This window comes from Trichomycterus rosablanca, chromosome 13 (assembly GCF_030014385.1).
Source record: "Trichomycterus rosablanca isolate fTriRos1 chromosome 13, fTriRos1.hap1, whole genome shotgun sequence".
Classification (NCBI taxonomy): Eukaryota; Metazoa; Chordata; class Actinopteri; order Siluriformes; family Trichomycteridae; genus Trichomycterus; species Trichomycterus rosablanca.
In genome coordinates this window covers 7,110,704-7,135,034 of record NC_086000.1, presented here as the reverse complement: position 1 = coordinate 7,135,034, position 24,331 = coordinate 7,110,704, and the positions used below count along the sequence as shown (strand labels likewise).

The 24,331-nt window shown below is 41.0% G+C and overlaps 1 protein-coding gene across 1 annotated transcript in view; it reads right to left on the bottom strand.

The window, feature by feature from the left end:
- Positions 1 to 23,324, bottom strand: part of LOC134325364 (cysteine-rich motor neuron 1 protein-like) — a 78,604-nt gene extending 55,280 nt beyond the window's left edge. The window contains exons 1-3 of the mRNA XM_063007535.1: positions 22,901 to 23,324; positions 9,861 to 10,022; positions 7,173 to 7,340 (exon numbers count right to left, since the gene is read on the bottom strand). Coding sequence (XP_062863605.1) covers positions 7,173 to 7,340; positions 9,861 to 10,022; positions 22,901 to 23,201 — 631 coding nt within the window. The 5' untranslated portion in view covers positions 23,202 to 23,324. The remainder of the gene's footprint in view (positions 1 to 7,172; positions 7,341 to 9,860; positions 10,023 to 22,900) is intronic.
- Between the last annotated feature and the right edge of the window lie 1,007 nt (positions 23,325 to 24,331).

The following is a 24,331-nucleotide window of genomic DNA, read 5'->3' as shown; positions in this document are numbered from 1 at the left end:
ATGACCACCAGAGAGTAGGTATTATTTAGGTGTTGGGTCATTCTCAGCACTGCACTGACACTGACATGGTGGTGGTGTGTTAGTGTGTGTTGTGTTAGTATGAATGGAGTTTTTAAACATCTCACTGTCACTGCTGGACTGAGAATAGTCCACCAAACAAAAATATGCAGCCAACAGTGCCCCATGGGCAGCGTCCTGTGACCACTGATGAAGATCTCAAGGATGACCAACTCAAACAGCAGCAATAGATGAGCGATCGTCTCTGACTTGATGTCTACAAGGTGGACCAACTATGTAGGAGTGTCTAATAGAGTGGACAGTGAGTGGACACGGTATTTAAAAACTTCACTAGCGCTGCTGTGTCTTATTCACTCATACCAGCACAACACACACTAACACACCACCACCATGTCCTTGTCACTGCAGTGCTGAGAATGATCCACCACCTAAATAATACCTGCTCTGTGGTGGTCCTGTGTGGGTCCTGACCATTGAAGAACAGAGTGAAAGCAGGCTAACAAGGTATGTAGAGAAACAAATGGACTAAAGTCAGTAATTGTAGAACTACAAAGTGCTTCTATATGGTAAGTGGAGCTGATAAAATTGACAGTGAGTGTAGAAACAAGGATGTGGTTTTAATGTTATGGCTGATCAGTGTAAATTGAGAACCTGCACAGGGTTTTATTCTTTCTCCTTCTAAAGCAAGGTCATCTTTCCTAACTATCAAAGCCAAAATAATCCTTAAAATGTTTGCTGAGCTGATTGGTTGTTGTAACACATTTTGTTCATAATTCTATACTTGATTACAAATGTGCTGTCACAGCTGCTCATAACAAGTCACTTATAACAAACGGCAGTTCCTTAGCAAATTTCAAAACATATAGCCGAGTGATTCTCACTGGAGCAACCACCTACTCAATGCACAATATGCTCTATAAGTCATCAGGCATTCTGCCAGTTCCATTACGCCCTACATCACAGGTCAATATCAACAACCAGACTTAAAATAAATGTCACATTCAGGGTAATAATTGGGTGTTGAGAACATAAAACATGGCCTAGCTATCAAAACGAATGACGCTATGGAAGTCCAGCAAGCCCTGTTCCACGCTGCTATTGCAGTAGGGTCGTACATTTCGAAATATGTAATCTGTTACAAAGTCTTTCCACATCCCTGTGAACAATATGTCTATGAAACACAGCAAACACAGCACTCAATGATGGTAATGTGCACAAATCCTGACAATGTGAGTGTTTAAGTGCTAAAACATCTTTATGAAATATTATTACGTTCTTCTAATGTTACATGTATACTAACCACCATGCTATCCACTTCTTTCTCAGAATAGGGTTAAATGAACTAAATAAAGAATTATATAAATAAAAGTTCAAACAAATGTACAATTTAATCCAGATGATAAAATATCCATGGCTATATTAGTGACAATAAAGCTCCCACCATCTGTATTCCAATGATTACTGACTTGTATTTTATGTGTATCGTAAGATGTGTGGTGTACACCAAGAGAACAGTACCAGCCTAAATACTTGACTCTCAAGCTCTGGTAGTTCTGTTATATTGTGAGGGCATTGAGCTGGTAGTGGTACCAAAGCAGCCACAATCCCACACTGTCATGTGGTGTTAGCTGTTCTCCAGATGTAACAAGACCCATGCCTTCAAAAAGGTTCCATCTTTGACTCTTCACTCCAAAGAATATTATCCCTAGTAGTTTTTGGCACCCTTGTGTTTTTGCAGCTCTCCCATGGATAAAATTTTTGCCCAGTGTCTTTATTATTGTGGAATCGGGTGCAGTGACCTTAACTAAGCCAAGTGGGACCTGCAGGTCTTTAGATGTTTGTCTGGGTTATTTTGTGACCCCCTGGATGAGTGGTTGATGTGTTCTTGATGAAGTTTTGGTAGGCTGGCCACTCCTAGGAAGGTTCACCACTGTTCCAGAGTTTCTTCAATTGTGAATAATGGCTCTCACTGTAGTTTGTCCCAGAGCCGAATCAATTTTTTTGTAACCATTTCCAAACTGGAACATGGTTGCTTTTTAAAACCTTCTAGCCTGCTTCACAGTGTCATAAATACTCTATTAATGTGATGTTGATACTACAGTAATCATGTCTGGGTGTGGCTGTTGAAATTGAACCCAACTGTCAACTGAATTTGGTTAACTGGTTGTTTAGTAGGGGGCAAATTGCTTTTTCACATAGGACCAGGTAGAAAACAGATCTAAACTGCAGCCAGACCAGTCAAGCACATGCACTCTTAAGCCACACTGTTGTATTATATGCAAAATGAATAGTATCCTGCTAAAATAACCACGGACATCCCAGGAAAGGACATCAATGGTACCTTTAATCATATGCAAGTCAGTCATGCCCTGGGCACCAATGCACACTCATATCATGACAGATGATAACCTTTGCACCTTTTGCTGATAGCTGTCTTGCTGTCTGAATGGCCTTTTTGTCTTTGGCACAGAAGACTCAACACCAACTTTTTTTTTTTCAAAAATAAGCTGAAACATGAAGTCATCTGACCACAGCACACATTCTACTCTCATTTGCTCAATTTGCAATGAGGCCCAAAGAACTTGGCAGCATTTCTGCATAGAATTGATGTATGGCTTTCTCCTTGTGTAATAGACCTTTAAGTTACATTTCTTGATGCAATGGTAGATTGTGCTAAGTGATGGCAGTTTTCCGAAAGTACCCTGAACATATTTACTGTAGTTATCACAGTAGCATAACAGTTTCTCATGCAATGTCTTCTAAGGACTCAAAGGTCAAGCACATTAAAGGTAGTTTCAGGTATTAGCCAACATGGACTGTGATTGTTCCAGATTCACTGAATCTGTTAAAAATATTACAGTACAGTACAACACAAAGTCCAAATTATTTACACTCTTTCTTGAGAAAATGCAAATGCAAACAAAATAAAAATGCAGAGTTTCTTACATTTACTTTGACTTTTATTTGATTGTAGACAGTTTGAACCCAAGATATTTCATATTTTGTTAATATACCTCCATTCTTGCATTTCAGGCCTGCAACTTATTCCAAAACAAGTTGGGACGAGCAAGTTAGAGCTAGTAATGAGGTGAAAAAACTAAATAATGTTGTGATTCCAAACAGGTGATGTCAACAGGTGATTGTAATCATGGTACAAAAGCAGCATCCAGGAAAGGCTGAGTCTTTGATAAGCAAAGATCATCAGAGGATCTCCAGTTTGTCAACAAATGTGTGAGAAAATGATTGAAATGTTTAGAAACAATGAACCTCAAAGAAAAATTGGAAGGGATTTGCATATTTCTCCCTCTACAGTGCATAATATCATTAAACAATTTAAGGAATCGAAAGGAATTTCAGTGGGTAAAGGCCAAGGATGCAAGCTTAAGCTGAACGCCTGTGATCTTCGATCCCTCAGACGGCACTGCATCAAGAACCGCCACTCAACAATAGCTGATATAACCACATGGGTGAGGGATTACTTTGGCAAACCTTTGTCAAGCTCTACAATACAGAGTTACATGCACAAATGCCACTTACAATTTTTCTGTGCAAAAAAGAAGCCTTATATTAACCATGTCCAGAAGTGGCGTCAACTTTTCTGGGCTCCGAGGCATCTAGGATGGACCATCACACAGTGGAAACATGTATTGTGGTCAGATGAATCAGCATTCCAGGTCCTTTTTGGAAAAAATGGACGCCGTGTGCTCCGGACCAAAGACATAAAGGACCATCCAGACTGTTATCAGCAACAAGTCCAAAAGCCAGGGTCTGTCATGGTATGTGGGTGTGTCAGTGCCCTTGGCAAAGGTCATTTACACTTCTGTGATGGCAGCATTAATTTAGAAAAGTACACTGAGATCTTAGAGCAACATATGCTGCCTTCAAGACGTCATCTTTTTCAGGGACGTCCATGTATTTTTCAACAAGACAATGCAAAACCACATGCTGCACACATTATAAAGGCATGGCTGCGGAAGAAGAGGGTACAGGTACTGCCTGCCTGCAGTCCTGACCTGTCCCCAATAGAGAATGTGTGGAGAATTTTAAAACAGAAAATGTGACAACGACGACCCCCCGTACTGTTGCACATCTTAAGACATATTTGCAGGAAGAATGGGACAAAATAAAAGCTGAAACACTAAATCACTTGGTCTCCTCGGTGCCAAAACGTCTTTTAAGTGTGGTGAAAAGGAACAGCAACATCACAAAGTGGTAAATGCTTTACTGTCCCAACTTTTTTGGGAATGTGTTGCAGGCCTGAAATGCAGGAATGGATGTTTATTAATAAATGAAATGAAGTTGAGTTCATTTAATGAAGTGTCCCACAACTTCTCAAAATAGGTTTTATACTTTAAATGACTGTTTAAGCTCCTTCACATGTAAAAATATGAAAACTGTAACAGAAACTACAAAACATCTGGTAAAGATGGTAATTAAACTCCTACCTGCTCTACAATTGTTTTATGTTTCTAGTTTCTTCAAAATAAACATCTTACAATCGTGCTTTGATACAAGACAATAGGAGCATACACTACGCTATTTACAATGGAGGTTGTGTTCCCTAGCTGAGCTGCAGTATGGCAGGAAACTAGAACAGTTCCCACTTTTCATGCATAGTTTCCTTCAGAAATGGGAAATGACCTGACTGCATTTGAAACTGTGGCTCAAACCTTCATCACTTTATAAACCCCCCTCATTCTCCTTCGATCACACTCGGCTTCCTGACCACACATTCACAGTCATGCCAACACACACACACACTTCACCCTTACTTATTAGAATAGACCCGGTGCAGTCTGGACTAGTTTTTTTTTCCTCCATGTGCTTGTGTGAGGTATGTGGTTGCTTGTAAAGCCTGATTGAACACTTGCTCATTAAAACAATTGGGGATTTATTTTGGCATTATGGGTTATGCTGTTTATTGTAAACCACAGTAAACAATAAAGTGACAGATTTTGGAAAGAATCTTTCAACAACACTACAGTGGCTGACACCACCCTGTTGTGGTTTGGTAACTCCAACAATAATTGATCTGTATTTATAAGAACTTAAATTCTCATTGTTTCAGTGTGTTATTATTTACAGATTTGTAGCTTTTAGGGATAGTCCTGTTTCCACATTTACTCTATTATTAACTATGGTCATTCCCACAACCTGGAAACCCTGGGTGAACGCAAGAACACACCCTTCGACAGGAAACCAATGCAGAGCAACACACATTTGCTCACCCACTTACACTCAAAGGCAAACAAGTCTATTCAATTCACCTTTTGGGAGGGGTTGGAAAACCAGATTACTAAGAGAAAATCCCACACAAAAAGTCCACACAGACATTTCCCAAAGAACCAAACCCAAGGTCACAGGATTTATTATGCATTGTGGCACTCACTACACCAGCAAAGCCACTATGTCAGTAATATATTTGACCACCTCCTTGTTTCTGCACTCACTGTCCATTTAATTAGCTCCACTTACCATATAGAAGCACTTTGTAGTTCTACAATTACTGACTGTAGTGCATCTATTTCTCTACATACTTTTTAGCCTGCTTTCACCCTGTTCTTCAATGGTCAGGACCCCAACAGGACCACCACAGAGCAGGTATTATTTGGGTGGTGGATCATTCTCAGCACTGCAGTGACACTGACATGGTGGTGGTGTGTTAGTGTATGTTGTGCTGGTATGAGTGGATCAGACACAGCAGCACTGCTGGAGTTTTTAAATACTGTGTCCACTCACTGTCCACTCTATTAGACACTCCTACATAGTTGGTCCACCTTGTAGATGTAAAGCCAGAGACGATCGCTCATCTATTGCTGCTGTTTGAGTTGGTCATCTTCTAGACCTTCATCAGTGGTCACAGGACGCTGCCCACGGGGCGCTGTTGGCTGGATATATTTTTGATTGGTGAACTATTTTCAGTCAAGCAGTGACAGTGAGGTGTTTAAAAACTCCAGCAGCGCTGCTGTGTCTGATCCACTCATACCAGCACAACACCCTAACACCCAGCACACTAACACACCACCACCATGTCAGTGTCACTGCAGTGCTGAGAATGATCCACCACCCAAATAATACCTACTCTGACCATTGAAGAACAGGGTGAAAGCAGGTTAAAAAGGTATGTAGAGAAACAGATGGACTACAGTCAGTAATTGTAGAACTACAAAGTGCTCCTATATGGTAAGTGGAGCTGATAAAATTGACAGTGAGTGTAGAAACAAGGAGGTGGTTTTAATGTTATGGCTGATCGATGTATGTGTATTCAAATAAAGGCATTCTATTCTATTCTACCTGTTACTAAATAGCCAATAACATCGACTTTTGGAAGGTTTTTGGCTTATTACTGTTTTAAAACATATTAATGTAATTAATAAATGTAACTACGAATGAAAACTTTCTTTTTACTAAAGTAGATTTTTACTAAATACTGGACAGATAGGACAGATTTGCTGTTTTTCCTGCCAAGAAGGCATTGCCAGTCAGCTTTCAGATACCCCTTTACAGATTTGTATAGTCAGGGTTTGGTAACAGAGCATGATACATTGGAAAAAGATGCTGACCACTGACTGCATGGGAAAAAAGGTACAGGAATACTTGACCCAAGTGCAAAATGCTGTACTTCTGTGTAGACAAGCTATTCATTCTTATAAGCTATTGTGGCTGTGGCAGAGCTAATGTCAGGAAATTATATGATCATATTGTGATGCCAATTTTTGCCAATAGCAAATAGATTTTTTATTTAGCTTTGCAGACCCTAGATGAATATTTTCAGAATGGAACAGAGATTTAAAACAGTTTTCCAAAATGAAAAGTTCCTACCTGGTGGGCTTTTACTCTCATAGTAAGTAAATGAGCAAAAACTGTCTGATGCTAAATCATAATTAAACAATTCTGGTATAAAGCAGTAACCAAGCTTAATTGAGGAGCAATGTGCTAGATAACTTTCCCCTAATAAATAAAATGATCAGTTATACAGGTGTCATAGTTTTTAAAAAATTAATAGATCTAAGTGAAATGCATAACAAAAGAAATAGAGAAAAGGTTAATACCATTTCACAGCAGTGTATCTCACACAGGCCCTAATAAAATTTTAACATTTAAACATTACACAGCACGACTTAGGGTTAATAATAAATTTTGGACCAAGTTACCTGCTGCTTGCTGGCACTGGCTGCGGTTGGAATAGGTGAAGTGGGGGTTGCAGCTCTGGGAGACACACTCACAGCCTATAGCGGTCAGATTACAACCAGAGAACGCACAGGCCTGGTAAGAGGGTTCCTCAGACTTTTCCATGACCTCTTTCTCATGCTTCTGTGCATCTGATGAAGAAAAAGAGCAAAGATTTGTAAGTGCGTTTTAGAAATGGAGTGGGTAGTGGTTGGTAGCTTAATGGTTATAGCACTGGACTAGTGAACATAAGGCTGTCTATTCAAGCCCCACCATCACCAAGTTGCCACTGTTGGGCCCTTGACCAAGGCCTTTAACCCTCAATTGCTCAGATTGTATTAAGTGATAATTGTAAGTTGCTTTGGATAAAAGTATCTGCTAAATGCTGCAAATGTAAAAATGTCAGATCAGAAAATTGCTGGTAAACTATAATGGTAATCATTTTGCTTTTGCTTTACCTGGAACATGTCAACTCATCTGTATAGTGTAAGTGTAGCCAAGTGCTAATGTCATATGATAAACAATGTCAAATGGAAGTAAGGACATCTGAATTTGGGCTTCTATAATTGCAACCATTTTCAGTTACTAATAAACATTAGCCTGCAAAACTGTCTGGAAATAGACAGCATATTTCTGTTTAATTGGGTTTCCCAAATTAACACACAAACTACAGGCCACTTTTGCTACTACAGGCCACAGAATAAGAATATTTTCCCTCTCGGACATAGTCTATCATGTCTGTATGGACACCAGGACAGTCTATAGACATTTACATTTTCGGCATTTAGCAGACGCTTTTTTTTATCCAAAGTGACTTACAATTATGACTGAACACAATTTTTTGTTAAGGGTTAAGGGCCTTGCTCAGGGGCCCAACAGTGGCAACCTGGCGGTGGTGGGGCTTGAACCGGCAACCTTCTGATTACTAGTCCAGTACCTTAACCACTGAGCTATCACTGCCCTATAGCACAGCTGAGATTTAAACCTGGATCTCTGAGGTTGTGGGCTAGCATAATAGACCGCTGCACAAATTCCTAGTTAGTAATTCTGACTGAGTAGCTGGTTGGAGCTGGTGACTTTGCTTATGCTATATAAGTCACCTAGTTTAACCTGTTATGCAACAGGTTAGACCTATTGCATAACTGACCTTCCGGAAAAGTTTCTTTGAGCATATGGTGGCAATTTGGGTTTTGACTGTAGCAGGAGACACTGTTTTATGTACTTTTAAATAGGAGCAGTCTGGAACTATTTTACTGAGCCAAAATATATGACCGGTTATAGGTTACCATATTTACTAATAAAGGATCAAGATATCATGCAATAAAATTCAATTACATTAGAGAACTTTCTATACCAGTAAATTAATAATAAGTTAATGTAGGTATATAACTCTGACCCAGCATAAAACCCACACTTACTTTTGGACAAATATTCAATCAGATACCAAATATAAACAGTTCAAACAAAAATCCTTGACAATTCAAGAATCTCTATTACAGGTTTATGTAAACTGTAACAGTATGTCTGTATTACAGCTAATAAACAACTATTTTAATAGTTCTGGCTGTGAACCTTTTCCAGCTTTGGAGATTTTAGGGTCTAATGCGTGCTTAGATGTTCCTACCAGTAATCTTCTTTAATTTGACTATGTCTCTGTCAATTTAGTGTGATTTAGAGGTGCTACACAGATAATGATCTTAGTCACAGAGAATGGTTTAACAATTAACTGCCCCAATAATATACAGTCACATGCTTGGTTTATTCAAAGGGCTTGAATGGCATTAGCCACTTATCCTAATCAGGGTTGCGGGGGTGCTGGAGCCGTATTTAATGGCCATAAGGCACCAGTCCATCGCAGGGTAGACATACACACAAACACATTCACACCTTAACAATGTAACACACACACAAGGGCAACTTTTAGTATCTCCAATTAACCTGACTGCATGTCTTCGGACTGTGGAAGGAAACTCTATACAAGGTACTGGGAATCAAACCCAAGACCTTTTTGCTGTAAGGTGACAGTGCTACCCACCGTGCCACCCCTTTTACATCACTCTATATCAAACTCTGTAATGGCCGAGGTCCTTCTATACTTAAATCTCTCAATGTAAACAGCAGATAGGAAATGAAGCTGAGTTTTTATGCTTTACCTATGATGAAGATACACAAAATGCAGAATGATGGATGATCCTGTATTAACTTGTGTCTCATCAAGCAGAGGTCGAAGCATACCTGTTCTGTGATACATGCATACATCTAAAAAACTAACGATTGTGGGCCCAGCCTTATTTTCTCCAGATGTATATGGGGCATATGGTTTTAATGATGATACTATTTGACATGATTAAGAAAGACAATATGACTCAACAGCCTGGTGTACTGTCACTTTCTCTGGGGTCTAAACTGGGGTCTTGCAGAACCGTTCAAGCTAGTCTTTTGCCCCGCAGTTTACTTTCAGCACTAATCTAACACATCTGTCTCTAATGTTTAAATCTTGAATAAGCACATCTGGTGTTGTACAATAGTAATGGAATTAAACAATATCAAAACGTTTCTAGTTTGAGGGAGCACCACGTGACATCTGGGCTGTAAGAAAGAATGTGATCCTGTCAATAATGTACAAATAAATCATCAAAATATATTAGTATTTCATTCACAGTATTCCTTACCTGTCTTCATGGCACTGATGCAAGTATCTTTATCTGGGTAGCTGAAAGAGACGAGGCAGGAGTGTTTAAGCTCGCAGATGCACTCACTGTTCACACGGTTACACCCACTTACTAGGGGACAGCGCTTGTCCTCCACACCAGAGTCTGCGGAGTTCGAGAGGCCTAAGAAAAAGACAAAAGAGTTGCCACGGAGGTTAACATTATTCAATTAAGGCTTGTTTTGTGGCATGTACACTGATCAGCCATAACGTTAAAAACACCTTGTTTCTACACTCACTGTCCATTTTACCATATAGAAGCACTTTGTAGTTCTACAATTACTGACTGTAGTCCATCTGTTTCTTTGCATACTTTGTTAACCCCCTTTCATGCTGTTCTTCAATGGTCAGGACCCCCACTGGACCACCACAGAGCAGGTAATATTTAGGTTGTGGACCATTCTCAGCACTGCAGTGAGTGGATCAGACACAGCAGCACTGATGGATTTTTAAACACCTCACTGTCAATGCTGGACTGAGAATAGTCCACCAACCAAAAATATATACAGCCAACAGCGCCCTGTGGGCAGCATCCTGTGACCACTGATGAAGGTCTAGAAGATGACCAACTCAAACAGCAGCAATAGTTGAGCAATCGTCTCTGACTTTACATCTACAAGGTGGACCATTTAGGTAGGAGTGTCTAATAGAGTGAACAGTGAGTGGACACAGTATTTAAAAACTCCACTCATACCAGCACAACACACACTAACACACCACCACCATGTCAGTGTCTTCTGGCAATGTATGTTGCTAACATAGTAAAAGAAAAAAAAAGAAATGCTTTGGATAGCAAAGATAAATGTGTAAGATTGGTATTGAGAACGGTATTTAGCTGCATCAGTACATCAGTGTCTTACCATCCATCTTTGCTTTTCTTGTTTCTGTCTACTATTCACCCAATCTATGCCTCTTTCTCTGCTTGTATGTGGGAGTTGAATAAGATGAAGCAATTCATGTCAGAGGGTGATTTCTAACTCAACCCCCAAAGCTCCCCTGCATCGTCCCCCCTACTGGAGTTGGCTGACATAATGCTACCAGGGCAATAAATAAAACCAGACACAGCACTTCTCTTTTCTAAGGGCTGGCCAACCCCATACTTTAAAAAATATCATCTTGTCTCATTTACTTTTCCTGGTAGGAGTTGTTGAACAGATCAGCCCAGAATTTCCCTACAATAGTCATAAGTTTGACCTCATCCTAGGGCAACCCTAGGCATTCCCAAGCATTTTATATTAAAATACACCGATCAGCCATAACTTACCTTATAGAAGCACTTTGTAGTTCTACAATTACTGACTGTATGCTTTGTTATGTTTGTATGTTTGTCCTTTCATGCTGTTCTTCAATGGGCAGGACTCCCACAGAGCAGGTATTATTTGGGTGGTGGATCATTCTCAGCACTGCAGTGACACTGACATGGTGGTGGTGTGTTAGTGTGTGTTGTGGTGGTATGAGTGGATGACACAGCAATGCTGATTGAGTTTTTAAACATCTCACTGTCACTGCTGGACTGAGAATAGTCCACCAACCAAAAATATCCAGCCAACAGCGCCCCAAGGGGAGCATCCTGTGACCACTGATGAAGGTCTAGAAGATGACCAACTCAAACAGCAGCAATAGATGAGCGATCGTCTCTGACTTTACATCTACAAGGTGGACCAACTAGGTAGTCTACTCTAATAGAGAGGACAGTGAGTGGACACGGTATTTAAAAACTCCAGCAGCGCTGCTGTGTCTGATCCAATCATACCAGCACAACACACACTAACACACAACCACCAAGTCAGTGTCACTGCAGTGCTGAGAATGATCCACCACCCAAATAATACCCGCTCTGTGGGGGTCCTGTGGGGATCCTGACCATTAAAGAACAGGGTGAAAGCAGGTTAAAAAGGTATGTAGAGAAACAGATGGACTACAGTCAGTAATTGTAGAACTTCAAAGTGCTTCTATATGGTAAGTGGAGCTGATAAAATGGACAGTGAGTGTAGAAACAAGGAGGTGGTTTTAATGTTATGGCTGATCAGTGTATAATCCCTCTAGTATTTAGCTGGATCTGCCCTGAGGTCTCCCTCCAGTGGGATGTGCCTAAAACAGCTCCATTGAAGCCAACCGGTGGCAGATTTGTGACATGCCCAAATCTTGTCATAGTGTATAGTACTAATCCTTACTCCTATATCACTATGAGCTAAATACTCATAGTGGGGTCAACCCAGATAAACAGAGTCAAAGTAAAAGGTCCCATAGTCACATAGACAAAGAAAGATCCCATAGACCCTCATGAAAGCTACCAGTTAGACTATGGTCTGGTGGTTTCCGAGAATGTGTCAGTAATAAACAGGATTAGTCAATCCCCTCACTGGTGTGATTAAGCAATAACACCAAGAACAAATCTATAAAAATAGATATATGGGCAACATCCAAATATCAAACTCCAAACAGTGAGTAATCAAAGACAGAGATCAAACCTAGATTCCTTAAGCAGTGTGACACTTTTAGAAAGCGATGTCAAGAGAACACTGCTGCTTATCCCTGTAAAGAGGACACTGGTGATAACATGGCTCACTCTGGGGTTGCAGGGTTCACTTGTCATTTGGGTCATCATAATCCTGATGAGGCACCAGAGCTTTAATGTTAATGTTTGGTGATGGGGTCTGATTAGGTTCTCTTCACACGTGTACACCGATCAGCCATAACATTAAAACCACCTCCTTGTTTCTACACTCACTGTCCATTTTATCAGCTCCACTTACCATACAGAATACAATTACTGACTGTAGTCCATCTGTTTCTCTGCATGCTTTGTTAGCCCCCTTTCATGCTGTTCTTCAATGGTCAGGACCACCACAGGACCACCACAGAGCAGGTATTATTTAGGTGGTGGATCATTCTCAGCACTGCAGTGACACTGACATGGTGGTGGTGTGTTAGTGTGTGTTGTGCTGGTATGAGTGGATCAGACACAGCAGCGCTGATGAAGTTTTTAAACACCTCACTGTCACTGCTGGACTGAGAATAGTCCACCAACCAAAAATATATCCAGCCAACAGCACCTGTGGGCAGCGTCCTGTGACCACTGATGAAGGTCTAGAAGATGACCAACTCAAACAGAAGCAACAGATGAGCAACCAACTAGGTAGGAGTGTCTAATAGAGCGGACAGTGAGTGGACATGGCTGTGTCTTATCCACTCACACCAGCACAACACACACTAACACACCACCACCATGTCAGTGTCACTGCAGTGCTGAGAATGATCCACCACCCAAATAATACCTGTTCTGTAGTCGTCCTGTGGGGTGAAAGCAGGCTAAAAAGGTAAGTAGAGAAACAGATGGACTACAGTCAGTAATTGTAGAACTACAAAGTGCTTCTATTTGGTAAGTGGAGCTGATAAAATGAACAGTGTAGGAACAAGGAGGTGGTTTTAATGTTATGGATGAAGTCCACATCGGACAGTGCTGAAGCTCTGGAGGCAGACTTTCAAAGTGCATTTTCAAAATTCTGAAGCAAATACTGTAAGTTTTAAGTCCTGTAAAATTTTGATATTCAGCTTTAATTTGCATGAAAAATTATGGATGTAAAAGAAACCACATTATATTTATTAAAAAAATATTTTACATGTCTGACACATATATATTGAGGAGACTGCAGCTTTTTATAGACAGGTGAGCAGGTAAGCAGAAGCAACCATTTCAACCTGATTCAACCTTGTTTACCAGGATGTTCACTCCCTCTTCCTGTCATTTAAAATTGAGTGCCTCCAGCACTTTTTCATCTGGACCTTCTCTGCAAGGGCACTTACAGCGGGTGGTCCCAAAGCCATAGTTGTGCTGGCTTAAGACCAATTTTTGATCGGACATCCTAAGTCTCTGTTTGAAACTAAAATATTGGTTTTAGGCTATTACTTTAAATATATAGGCTGTTACTTGAAGTATATAAAATTTATAATTATATTTAGTAGTTAAAATGTTATGGCAGGGGTAAAAGAAAGGGGACTTGGAGCCTGCATGTCTTGGCATTCAGGTCATGAGATGAAGCAGTTGACCCCAGAGGCCAGTTTTTGGCTGATAGCATTACTAAAGAGGAAGTCTTTGAAACATTAGATAATGGTAGATTAAAGTGGCCCAGACAGGCACTTCCTGAAAGAAAAGGACACTTCAGTGTTACGGAAATGACTGAAATAGGTGAAGATATTGTATCGCAAGTGCACTGGTTTGCATCTAAGCTTTAACATGCTCAAATGTCTTAACAATATAAATATATATATACACTTAGAGGTGGGCATAACATTATAAACACCTTTCTAATATAGTGTTGGTCCCCCTTTTGCTGCTGCCAAAACAGCCCTGACCCGTCAAGGCATGGACTCCACTAGACCCCTGAAGGTGTGCTGTTGTATCTGGAACCAAGATGTTAGCAGCAGATACTTTAACTCCTGTAAGTTGTGAGGTGGGGCCTCCATGGATCAGATGTCAATGTGTGTATATATATATATATATATATATAATTATGTTTTTTATTGATTTGCTTAATGTCCCCTTGCAAAAGCTCTATCATGGGCAGTTATTCAGTATATATACTAAATGACCAAAAGTATGTGAACACAAGTACGTTCTTGTAGATTCGATTCTCACGTTGCTACTAACAGTATCTATCTTTCGGGCAGTGCTTTTTTTCTTAGATTTTAGCTTTAGAGAGGTTGTGCTCATCTAATAGTTCATTAAATCTTTCTCATGAAAACTGGCCCCAGTCATCTCTTAGAGTACAGAAATCTGAGAAACTGACTTGTTGTAAAACCAGAAACAATGCAACGGTAATGTGCTCACCTGCTGTGCATGTGCTGACCAGTAGCATATGCACAGCACATGTGGGGGCACTGATTGATAGAAAATGCAGTTCTCTTTAAACTGTGCTTCAAAAGCATTCTCTGATCTTAACTGTTTCTCGCTTTACCTGGGGGGTAGCACTTTAAAAGTGTGCTTCTGACTGAGTCCTCTGATTTTTGACTCCCTGTGCATCTGCTTGTTATTTGTTGTCTGATATACCTGGCTGAAGGTCGGACTGGATGACATGAAGCTTTTCCTGCTGCCTTTTTTATTGGCATTCTTTTGTTATGGTTTCTGAGAACTTAGAAGATAGATGATGGCAGCTGATTTTGTTTTTGTGATTTTGGGCACTTTCCTTGTTTTAAGCTCTCGCATGGTTGGTGCAGCAGCATTGCAAATTTTTAGCTGCTGAGAGTACCCTTTTTTGCCTCTGTTAAGCATTTGGTGGATCGAGTAGCTGGCACAGTTGTACCCAGTGTTTTTCTCCAGTCTGTACTTGGTTTTTAGTATGTTTACTGGTAATTTTGCTTACTCATTTACTTATTTCATGTCTTTTGTGGCTTCTTAGCCACCGTATTGTTCTAAGGTTGCCTTTCTTTTCTCAAGTCCTCCTTAGTTTTGTGTATGTTGTGTTTTGTTCATTTATTTATTTTAATTTTCTCCCATTTTTCTCCCTAGTGCGTCCAATTTTTACCCAATTGCGTTATGCTTCCTCTCTACTGGTGCTGACCCCCGCCCCGATTGAGGAGAGTGAGGCTGTCACACGGCCCCTCTGACACGTGTGCAGTAGCCGACTGCATTTTTTCACCTGCAAGAGGCGAGATCACATGCGAATCAGCACTGTGCATGGAGACACACACCCTGATCAGCATTATTTCTCTACTCTGTGCAGACGCCATTAATCAGCCAGCAGAGGTCATAATTGCATCAGTTATGAGGTCCCTATCTGGCATTTTCATCCCTGGATGAACAACAGCCAAACGTTGTTCATGTAGCCGCCCAGCCAGTCGGATGGCAAAGCTGAGATATGATACAATGTATTAGAAATCCCAGCTCTGGTGTGCTAGCGTATTTTACCGCTCCACCTGAGCGGCTGTGTTTTGTTCATTTATTTAGTTATGATTCTCCTTCTTCGTATTTGTGACTTTTCAGCCACATTATTTTTCTGCCTTGGTTAAGTGTCCTGCAATTGGGTTCAGTTCTTTTAACATTGCTGTTGTTACACCTGTGCCCTCTTACATCAGGTGCTCACCACCCTGTGACAGCAACACAGCAATTCACTCAGCTTTATGCATTTTTGTGTTTGATTTTATGCAGCGATGCATGGAGCTAAAAGCAAAATAAAACCCTCAATCAGTCATGCAATCTAGTCTTGGGTGACAAATGTAAATTGATTAAAATGCAAAGAAAAATACGACTTCCCCTCCTTTTATTATTCAAATCTATTCATCAACAGAAAATAAATAATGTATTTCTTTTAAGTATCCTAGTGGGATAATTAATGCATAATTCATTAGCGCGACGCTGGCTTAGATGCTTATAATCAGACATGAGATGCTGATTACACACCTCTCCAATCTTTTTCATCAGACTGTAGGATCTAACTGAATTCTCATCACTTTCACATTCTAGACATACATTTAAAAATAAACATTTAAGTTCAATGTTACACGGGGCCGCTCAGGTGGCGCAGCGGTAAAGTACGCTAGCTCACCAGAGTTGGGGTTTCGAATACATCGTATCGAACCTCAGCTCTGCCTCTCCGACTAGGCTGGGCGGCAGTATGAACAACGATTGGCTGTTGTTCAGGGTTGTTAGTCAGATCATAGGTCCTCATAACTGGTGTGACTGCGGCCCCTGCTGGCTGACTGATGGCGCCTGCACAGGGCTGAGGAATAATGCTGATGGGGGTGTGGCCCTCCATGCACAGTGCCTGTCAAGTATATGAACTCGACTCGTGCAGGTGAAAAATGCAGTCTGTACTGACTGTGTGTACCGGAGGGGGCGTATGTCAGTTGAGAGGCGTCCTCAGTTAGCGGTGAAGGGTCGAATCAGTATAGAGGACGCATTCAGGGTAATTGGACACGACTAGACTGAGGGATCAAAATTGGGGGAAAAAGAGGGGAAAATATATATATATATATATATATATATATATATATATATATATATATATAAAGTTAAATGTTACACACATGCATGCCCATTCACAATTCAAAGTGACCACCCGGAGAATTAGCATGTCGCACAGCTGAAGCCAGAAGCTTCAGACTCGACTCTGACTTGTTTCAAATGACTCGGACTCAACTCTTGACTCGCAAAAAATTACTTTTGGACAACAAAAGTATGCAACATTCTCAGCATATATATATATATATATATATATATATATATATATATATATATATATATATGTACAGTGTATCACAAAAGTGAGTACACCCCTCACATTTCTGCATATATTTTATTATATCTTTTCATGGGACAACACTATAGAAATAAAACTTGGATATAACTTAGAGTAGTCAGTGTACAACTTGTATAGCAGTGTAGATTTACTGTCTTCTGAAAATAACTCAACACACAGCCATTAATGTCTAAATAGCTGGCAACATAAGTGAGTACACCCCACAGTGAACATGTCCAAATTGTGCCCAAAGTGTCAATATTTTGTGTGACCACCATTATTATCCAGCACTGCCTTAACCCTCCTGGGCATGAAATTCACCAGAGCTGCACAGGTTGCTACTGGAATCCTCTTCCACTCCTCCATGATGACATCACGGAGCTGGTGGATGTTAGACACCTTGAACTCCTCCACCTTCCACTTGAGGATGCGCCACAGGTGCTCAATTGGGTTTAGTCTATCACCTTTACCTTCAGCTTCCTCAGCAAGGCAGTTGTCATCTTGGAGGTTGTGTTTGGGGTCGTTATCCTGTTGGAAAACTGCCATGAGGCCCAGTTTTCGAAGGGAGGGGATCATGCTCTGTTTCAGAATGTCACAGTACATGTTGGAATTCATGTTTCCCTCAATGAACTGCAGCTCCCCAGTGCCAGCAACACTCATGCAGCCCAAGACCATGATGCTACCACCACCATGCTTGACTGTAGGCAAGATACAGTTGTCTTGGTACTTCTCACCAGGGCGCCGCCACACATGCTGGACACCATCTGAGCCAAACAAGTTTATCTTGGTCTCGTCAGACCACAGGGCATTCCAGTAATCCATGTTCTTGGACTGCTTGTCTTCAGCAAACTGTTTGCGGGCTTTCTTGTGCGTCAGCTTCCTTCTGGGATGACGACCATGCAGACCGAGTTGATGCAGTGTGCGGCGTATGGTCTGAGCACTGACAGGCTGACCTCCCACGTCTTCAACCTCTGCAGCAATGCTGGCAGCACTCATGTGTCTATTTTTTAAAGCCAACCTCTGGATATGACGCCGAACACGTGGACTCAACTTCTTTGGTCGACCCTGGCGAAGCCTGTTCCGAGTGGAACCTGTCCTGGAAAACCGCTGTATGACCTTGGCCACCATGCTGTAGCTCAGTTTCAGGGTGTTAGCAATCTTCTTATAGCCCAGGCCATCTTTGTGGAGAGCAACAATTCTATTTCTCACATCCTCAGAGAGTTCTTTGCCATGAGGTGCCATGTTGAATATCCAGTGGCCAGTATGAGAGAATTGTACCCAAAACACCAAATTTAACAGCCCTGCTCCCCATTTACACCTGGGACCTTGACACATGACACCAGGGAGGGACAACGACACATTTGGGCACAATTTGGACATGTTCACTGTGGGGTGTACTCACTTATGTTGCCAGCTATTTAGACATTAATGGCTGTATGTTGAGTTATTTTCAGAAGACAGTAAATCTACACTGCTATACAAGTTGTACACTGACTACTCTAAGTTATATCCAAGTTTCATGTCTATAGTGTTGTCCCATGAAAAGATATAATGAAATATTTGCAGAAATGTGAGGGGTGTACTCACTTTTGTGATACACTGTATATATTTATTTATATATACATGATCCGACGTCATTCTGATCGTGTAATTTTCTGCTCTCTAATAACGCTCCGGCCGTCTTAACCTGCAATGCACGCAATGGGTAAATGCTACAGCCAGCTTCCGGCGTAGTGATGAAGCGTCACTCCATAATTACAATTATGGAATACCCTACATAGTGCACTTCACTGTAACGGATAATGTAAATGGAACGCTTCTACAGAATTGGCGCTAATGATTGTAAGAACTGCTTTCTGAACCAATCAGACCTTCTGATTTTAATTTTTAGTATGAAATGCTGTTATTTGCATTTATTCAGTTTGGGTCACACAGATGATTATCAATGAAATGCTTGATTGGCTTTCTAAAGAGTTCGTGTTTTACTTCACAACCGGGACATTTACAAACTAACGGATTCTATTTCTAACGGGACACACGGTTCTAAATTTAATAGCATGTGGAAGAACATAGGCTAAGGTAAGCAGTATTATGGATTTTTTTTTTTTTGCTGTGTTTGGGATTTTGGCCGCTGTGCCATAATTTGCAATAAAAACAAAACATCAGTTTAAGCTTTTAACTGGTACCTAGGAAAGTAAAGGCACGAAGTAAAACGGCAAAATACAGTCGCTAATCTGTTGTTGTTGTTTATCTGAACTTACATATTATTGTTTATTTCTACGCTACATTTCCAATATATGTTTTGTGTAGATTATATTGACTCGTGACTTGACTCTGACTCTAGCCTAAAGGACTGTTGAAGTCATTTTCACAGAACACATCCTCATAGACTCATTCACATCCTATTGCTATTAAACTGACTGCCTCTCAGGAAATTCTAGATTTGACAGAGAAAAGCAAAATAGTAGCATGTGCAGTCAGGTCATAAAGGCTGTTTATCCAGCCCACCACAAAGAGCCTGTGAGGGACCATATTACCTGTCAAGATTTAATCACAGAAGCAGTTAAACCTCTGAATAACTCACTATTACTTATTTGCCAAGGGCATTCCAGTTCCAAGTCCAAATCAACCTCCAACACACCACTTCTAAATACATTTCAATCATGAAACGACAATGTAGCACCATTTAGCTCTGAAAACTTCTGGGAGGTTTGCATGGTTACAATGGGAAAAAGTGCAGAACAACACTGTAACTGGAGAGGGTATGTTCTAAATTGCCGAATATACACCAATCACCTGAGAATCATTTACCACCTAAATAATACCTGCTCTGTGGTGGTCCTGTGGGGGTCCTGACCATTAAAGAACAGAGTGAAAGCAGGCTAAGAAAGTATGTAGAGACATAGATGGACTACAGTCAGTAATTGTAGAACTACAAAGTGCTTCTATATGGTAAGTGGAGCTGATGAAATGGACAGTGTGTGTAGAAACCAGGAGGTGGTCATAATGTTATGGCTGATCGATGTATATGTACATAAAATAAACAATATACTTTCAGTTTGGGTAATACCCTGTACCTCTCCAGCATGATCAAGCCATTGTGGACAAATCAAGGTTCAAAAAAACATGGTTTGATGGGTTTGGTGTGGAGAAACTCCAGTAGCCTGCAACCTGCAAGTTGGGTATTTCTGTCCAAGTGCTCTTTGGACTGCATTGGTACAAAATTCTACAGACACACTTGATTATTTTGGTAGAAAGCCTGTCAGAAGAGTGAAAACTAATTTAGCCACAAACTGGACAGTGATTTTTTAAGTATGTATTACCACCAGTGAGTAACAGAACTTGCTTAGCTAATCAGTCAAAATCTGCTTAAATCTGGGCACTGAGTCTGAAAGCAACAAATCACAGTAAATTCTGACCACAGTCTCATGTGCTTTCAATGAAGTGGAGCCTGAAGGTTGCTGTGCTGTGTGCTTCTAATGCACTTTTTTTATTAGCAGGTAGTTCTTGGCAGGCATTTCCACAGCCCTGTAAAGTTATATGAAGGGTGATCCATTTGCACTAATAAGGAACCTCTTCTTAGCTACACAACACAACAGCATAGGCTGTGTATTGTGAGGCCCCCCTTAGACCAAACTGTTGCTTCTGTTGCTGTTTAGCACTGGTAGAGTATTGCATAACTCCTGGTAAACTATTGCACAGCTCAAGTTTCCTCCTAAGCTGTATTCAACAGCCAAAATTCGATTCTTGTGAGAAATCATAATCACTTTAGGACATTTGTGTCAGCTTTGGTGATCTTATGTGAAGAAAAGACTAAACTGTCTGCCTTTAGGAGTGGTTTAAGAGCTGGACTGATATCAGATTCAATTCTTCTAGGCTGATTACTTATGCAATTTCTCCCATTTTCTCCCATTGTAGCATAGTCAATTTGTCTTCCACTGCTGGAGGATCCCTGACCGCAGTCGAGGTGGGTATACTGCTGCTCACGCCTCCTCCGACCCGCGTGCAGCCCTTATGCCAAGTTCACAGTACACGACTTTTGGAGTTGCTGGGTCACTGTAGAGTTCACATTACACAACTGGATCTCTTGAACTTGGGAGTCTTTTAAGTCGTTGTGGTTTTCACACTACAACGCTGATCGGCGATAGGGGGTTTCACACTACACGATCTATCACCAGGATGAGTCGGTCTGGTCTGAATCTGAGTGGATTCGGCAACGCTACCGGCAGGAATCGTCTGTTCTGTAGTGGGTTGGAGGTTAATAAATATTTTTTTTGCAATGCAAACGGTAACACCCTGGACTGGACGGGATGGGACACATACACACACATACACACACCCATTCACTTGTAGGGCAATTCAGTGTCCCCAATTAACCTGACTGCATGTTTTTGGACTGTGGGAGGAAACCGGAGCTCCCGGAGGAAACCCACGAGGACACGGGGAGAACATGTAAACTCCATACAGAAAGGACCCGGACCGGCCCACCTGGGGATCGAACCCAAGACCTTCTTGCTGTAAGGCCACAGTGCTACCCACTGAGTCACCGTGCTGCCCACCGGAAATAGTTCCTTAGATTAATAGATAAATGAATATAATCTATTTACTTGTCATGACTTTTCTAAAACATGGTTTATACATAATCAAACTATTAGTACAAAATAAATACCCCTAAGGATACCACTCCAGCAATATTGAACTCACCAATTCACTTATTTACTCCCCACTCACAAGTACAAGAATGTTTTGGGTACAATCAAAATAGACATAAGTCAAACAACCGAAACTACACACAAGTTGTCTGTATTTTTGGTGTCACATTTGTTGCAACACCTTAACAATTAATACTTCATGTAGGTCAGGTTTTAGAATGGTATTCATAAAAAATAAACAGTGGTTTATTGTGTTAACAATTGCAACAATCTTTGTGGCACTTTTGAGTGTTAATTCTAATTGGTATGTGTAAGTTTAACAGGGTACTCTAGAGATGTGAGAGCATTCTAACAATCCACTGTCAAATGTGGGGGCATAATAGTATTGGAATGCATTAAAGTAGCAGTAACTCAGATAACTACCACAGCAACACTGGAGTTGTTTAAAATGAAGTAAACTAATAAGTGGATGAGTTGTTCAATCATTGGCATTATCTTATCACCACTGAACATCAATGGCAGAACCTCCAAACTGCTCTACTCCCCTGTTCTAGAACTACCTGGAAGACCTTGAGGGAATTTGTTAGAAATGGGTCAAATTGCTCCATCATGTGTAAAGTTGAATAAAATCTAAATAATCTATTGAATACAGTAGCTGCCAACAACAACCAAGTCTTGCAGGGCGTTTGGTGACGCAGAGATTGAGGTTGGATGGGCGTGTACACAGACATGATTGGCTATATCTGGGGGGTGGTCGAAGCCCTGCAATAAATTGTGTGCAGTGTTTTGTTTTTTTCTATTATTATTATTTTTTTTTTTATATAGAAAAACTGAGCCCGCCGCAACCCTGACCAAGATAAAAATTTTGAAATTCTGGCGGCACCTGCTAACACTGTAACACTGTGTTTGTTTCCTGTAGATAATATGTTCCCTTATTAGATTTGAAAATCAACAAAAGAAAATAAAAATGGGCCAGAGGTGTCCAAACTTTTGCGCATCACTAATCCAGATTGTGTAAAACATTTATTTGGATTTTTTTCCCAAGTTTATTGTATTTAATATGAAAAATGTCGCAAAATATTAGATAAGATTCTCACTGTTTCCTCACTCACCTTTGCACACCCCTGTGTCAGGGATGTTAAGCGTCCCGGTGTGGTTGAGAGAGGTGCAAGTGAGTCCCTGAGCGCAGTAACCAAGCTCCCAGTTTTCACCCCCGCACAGCTCCAGCTCCAAGCGCGCGCACTGATCACAGCAGCCGCACGGGTCCCGGGCCAGCACGCGCCACTCCTCACACCCACTCCAAGGGACAGAGGGACACGCGCGCTCCGTGCATGGGGCACATTCCTGAGCTGCGGGTACCCGCACCACCAACAGGCACAAGCTCAACACGACCCACACGCCGCTGTTGCGCATAGTGGGTCCGCGCGCACTGCTCTCAGGCACGAGTCACTATCGGGTACTAGTCACTCTCTGGCACGAGTCACTAAAAGCAGTAGTGCAGTGTTCACTTTTACCAAGTTCCACAGAGTTTTCTAATATCTCTATCTCTAGGTAAAAGCAGTCCGGGTTAATCTGGTGGATCAGGATGCCAGGTGAGCCACGCTGTTCACGCGTTTGTATCCTTTAAAAGTATTCGTTATAGCGAGTCCGGTTTATTCTAAAGTTTAAAGGTGATTTAAACAGTGTTCCGCAGAAGTTGGTATTCCGTTTGCCAGCTGTAAATAAAAGGAACTGAAGCTCACACCGTGTGTACACCACAGTACTGAAGATGCGATGCGCGAGCTGATACTTTTACTACCATTAAAGGGATATAGAAGCTCAGAGGCTCCGCCCACTTTACTGATTGACGCGAGTTCAGCCAATTAGAAGCGGTAATAAGAGGGCGTCTTCTCAACGAGCTACAAGAGCTGGGAGAACAAGCGCCTTTATTACGCAATAAAGCATCAACGATGTGGGAGAAACCACAAACCAGCACTAAACATCTTCTTACTTAGTTTATCCAAAAGAGGAATAAAAAATAAACATGCTTTAAATGTAATAAATGTTAATGCTGTATGCGTAAGTCTTATGCAAAAGTTTAAACATTTACATTTTACATTTTCGACATTTAGCAGATGCTCTTATCCAGAGCGACTTACAGAAGAGCTTCCATAGTAAACATTTAATTACTCTAGATTAAGTAAACAACAGTCCAAGAACACAAATCTGCTCAAACCTGTTAGAACCAGAAGTTAGAAGTTTTTTTTTTTTTTTAAGAAATGGAAAAGTGTGTTAGTAAGTAAGTACAAGTCAGCTTAAGTGCTTAGTAAAGAGGTGATGAAGGTTTTTAATCGTTTTTTAAAGGCAGCAAGAGACTCAGATGTTCGGACAGACAGAGGAAGTTCGTTCCACCATTTGGGTGCCAGTACAGAGAAGAGCCTTAATGCTGGTCTTCCTCTAGTCCTGGGTGGAAGATCAAGTCGAGCGAGACTAGTGGCTCAGAGGTTGCGTGGTACAGAGCAGGGTTTGATTAGACCACGAAGGTAGCTTGGGGCTGGTCCATT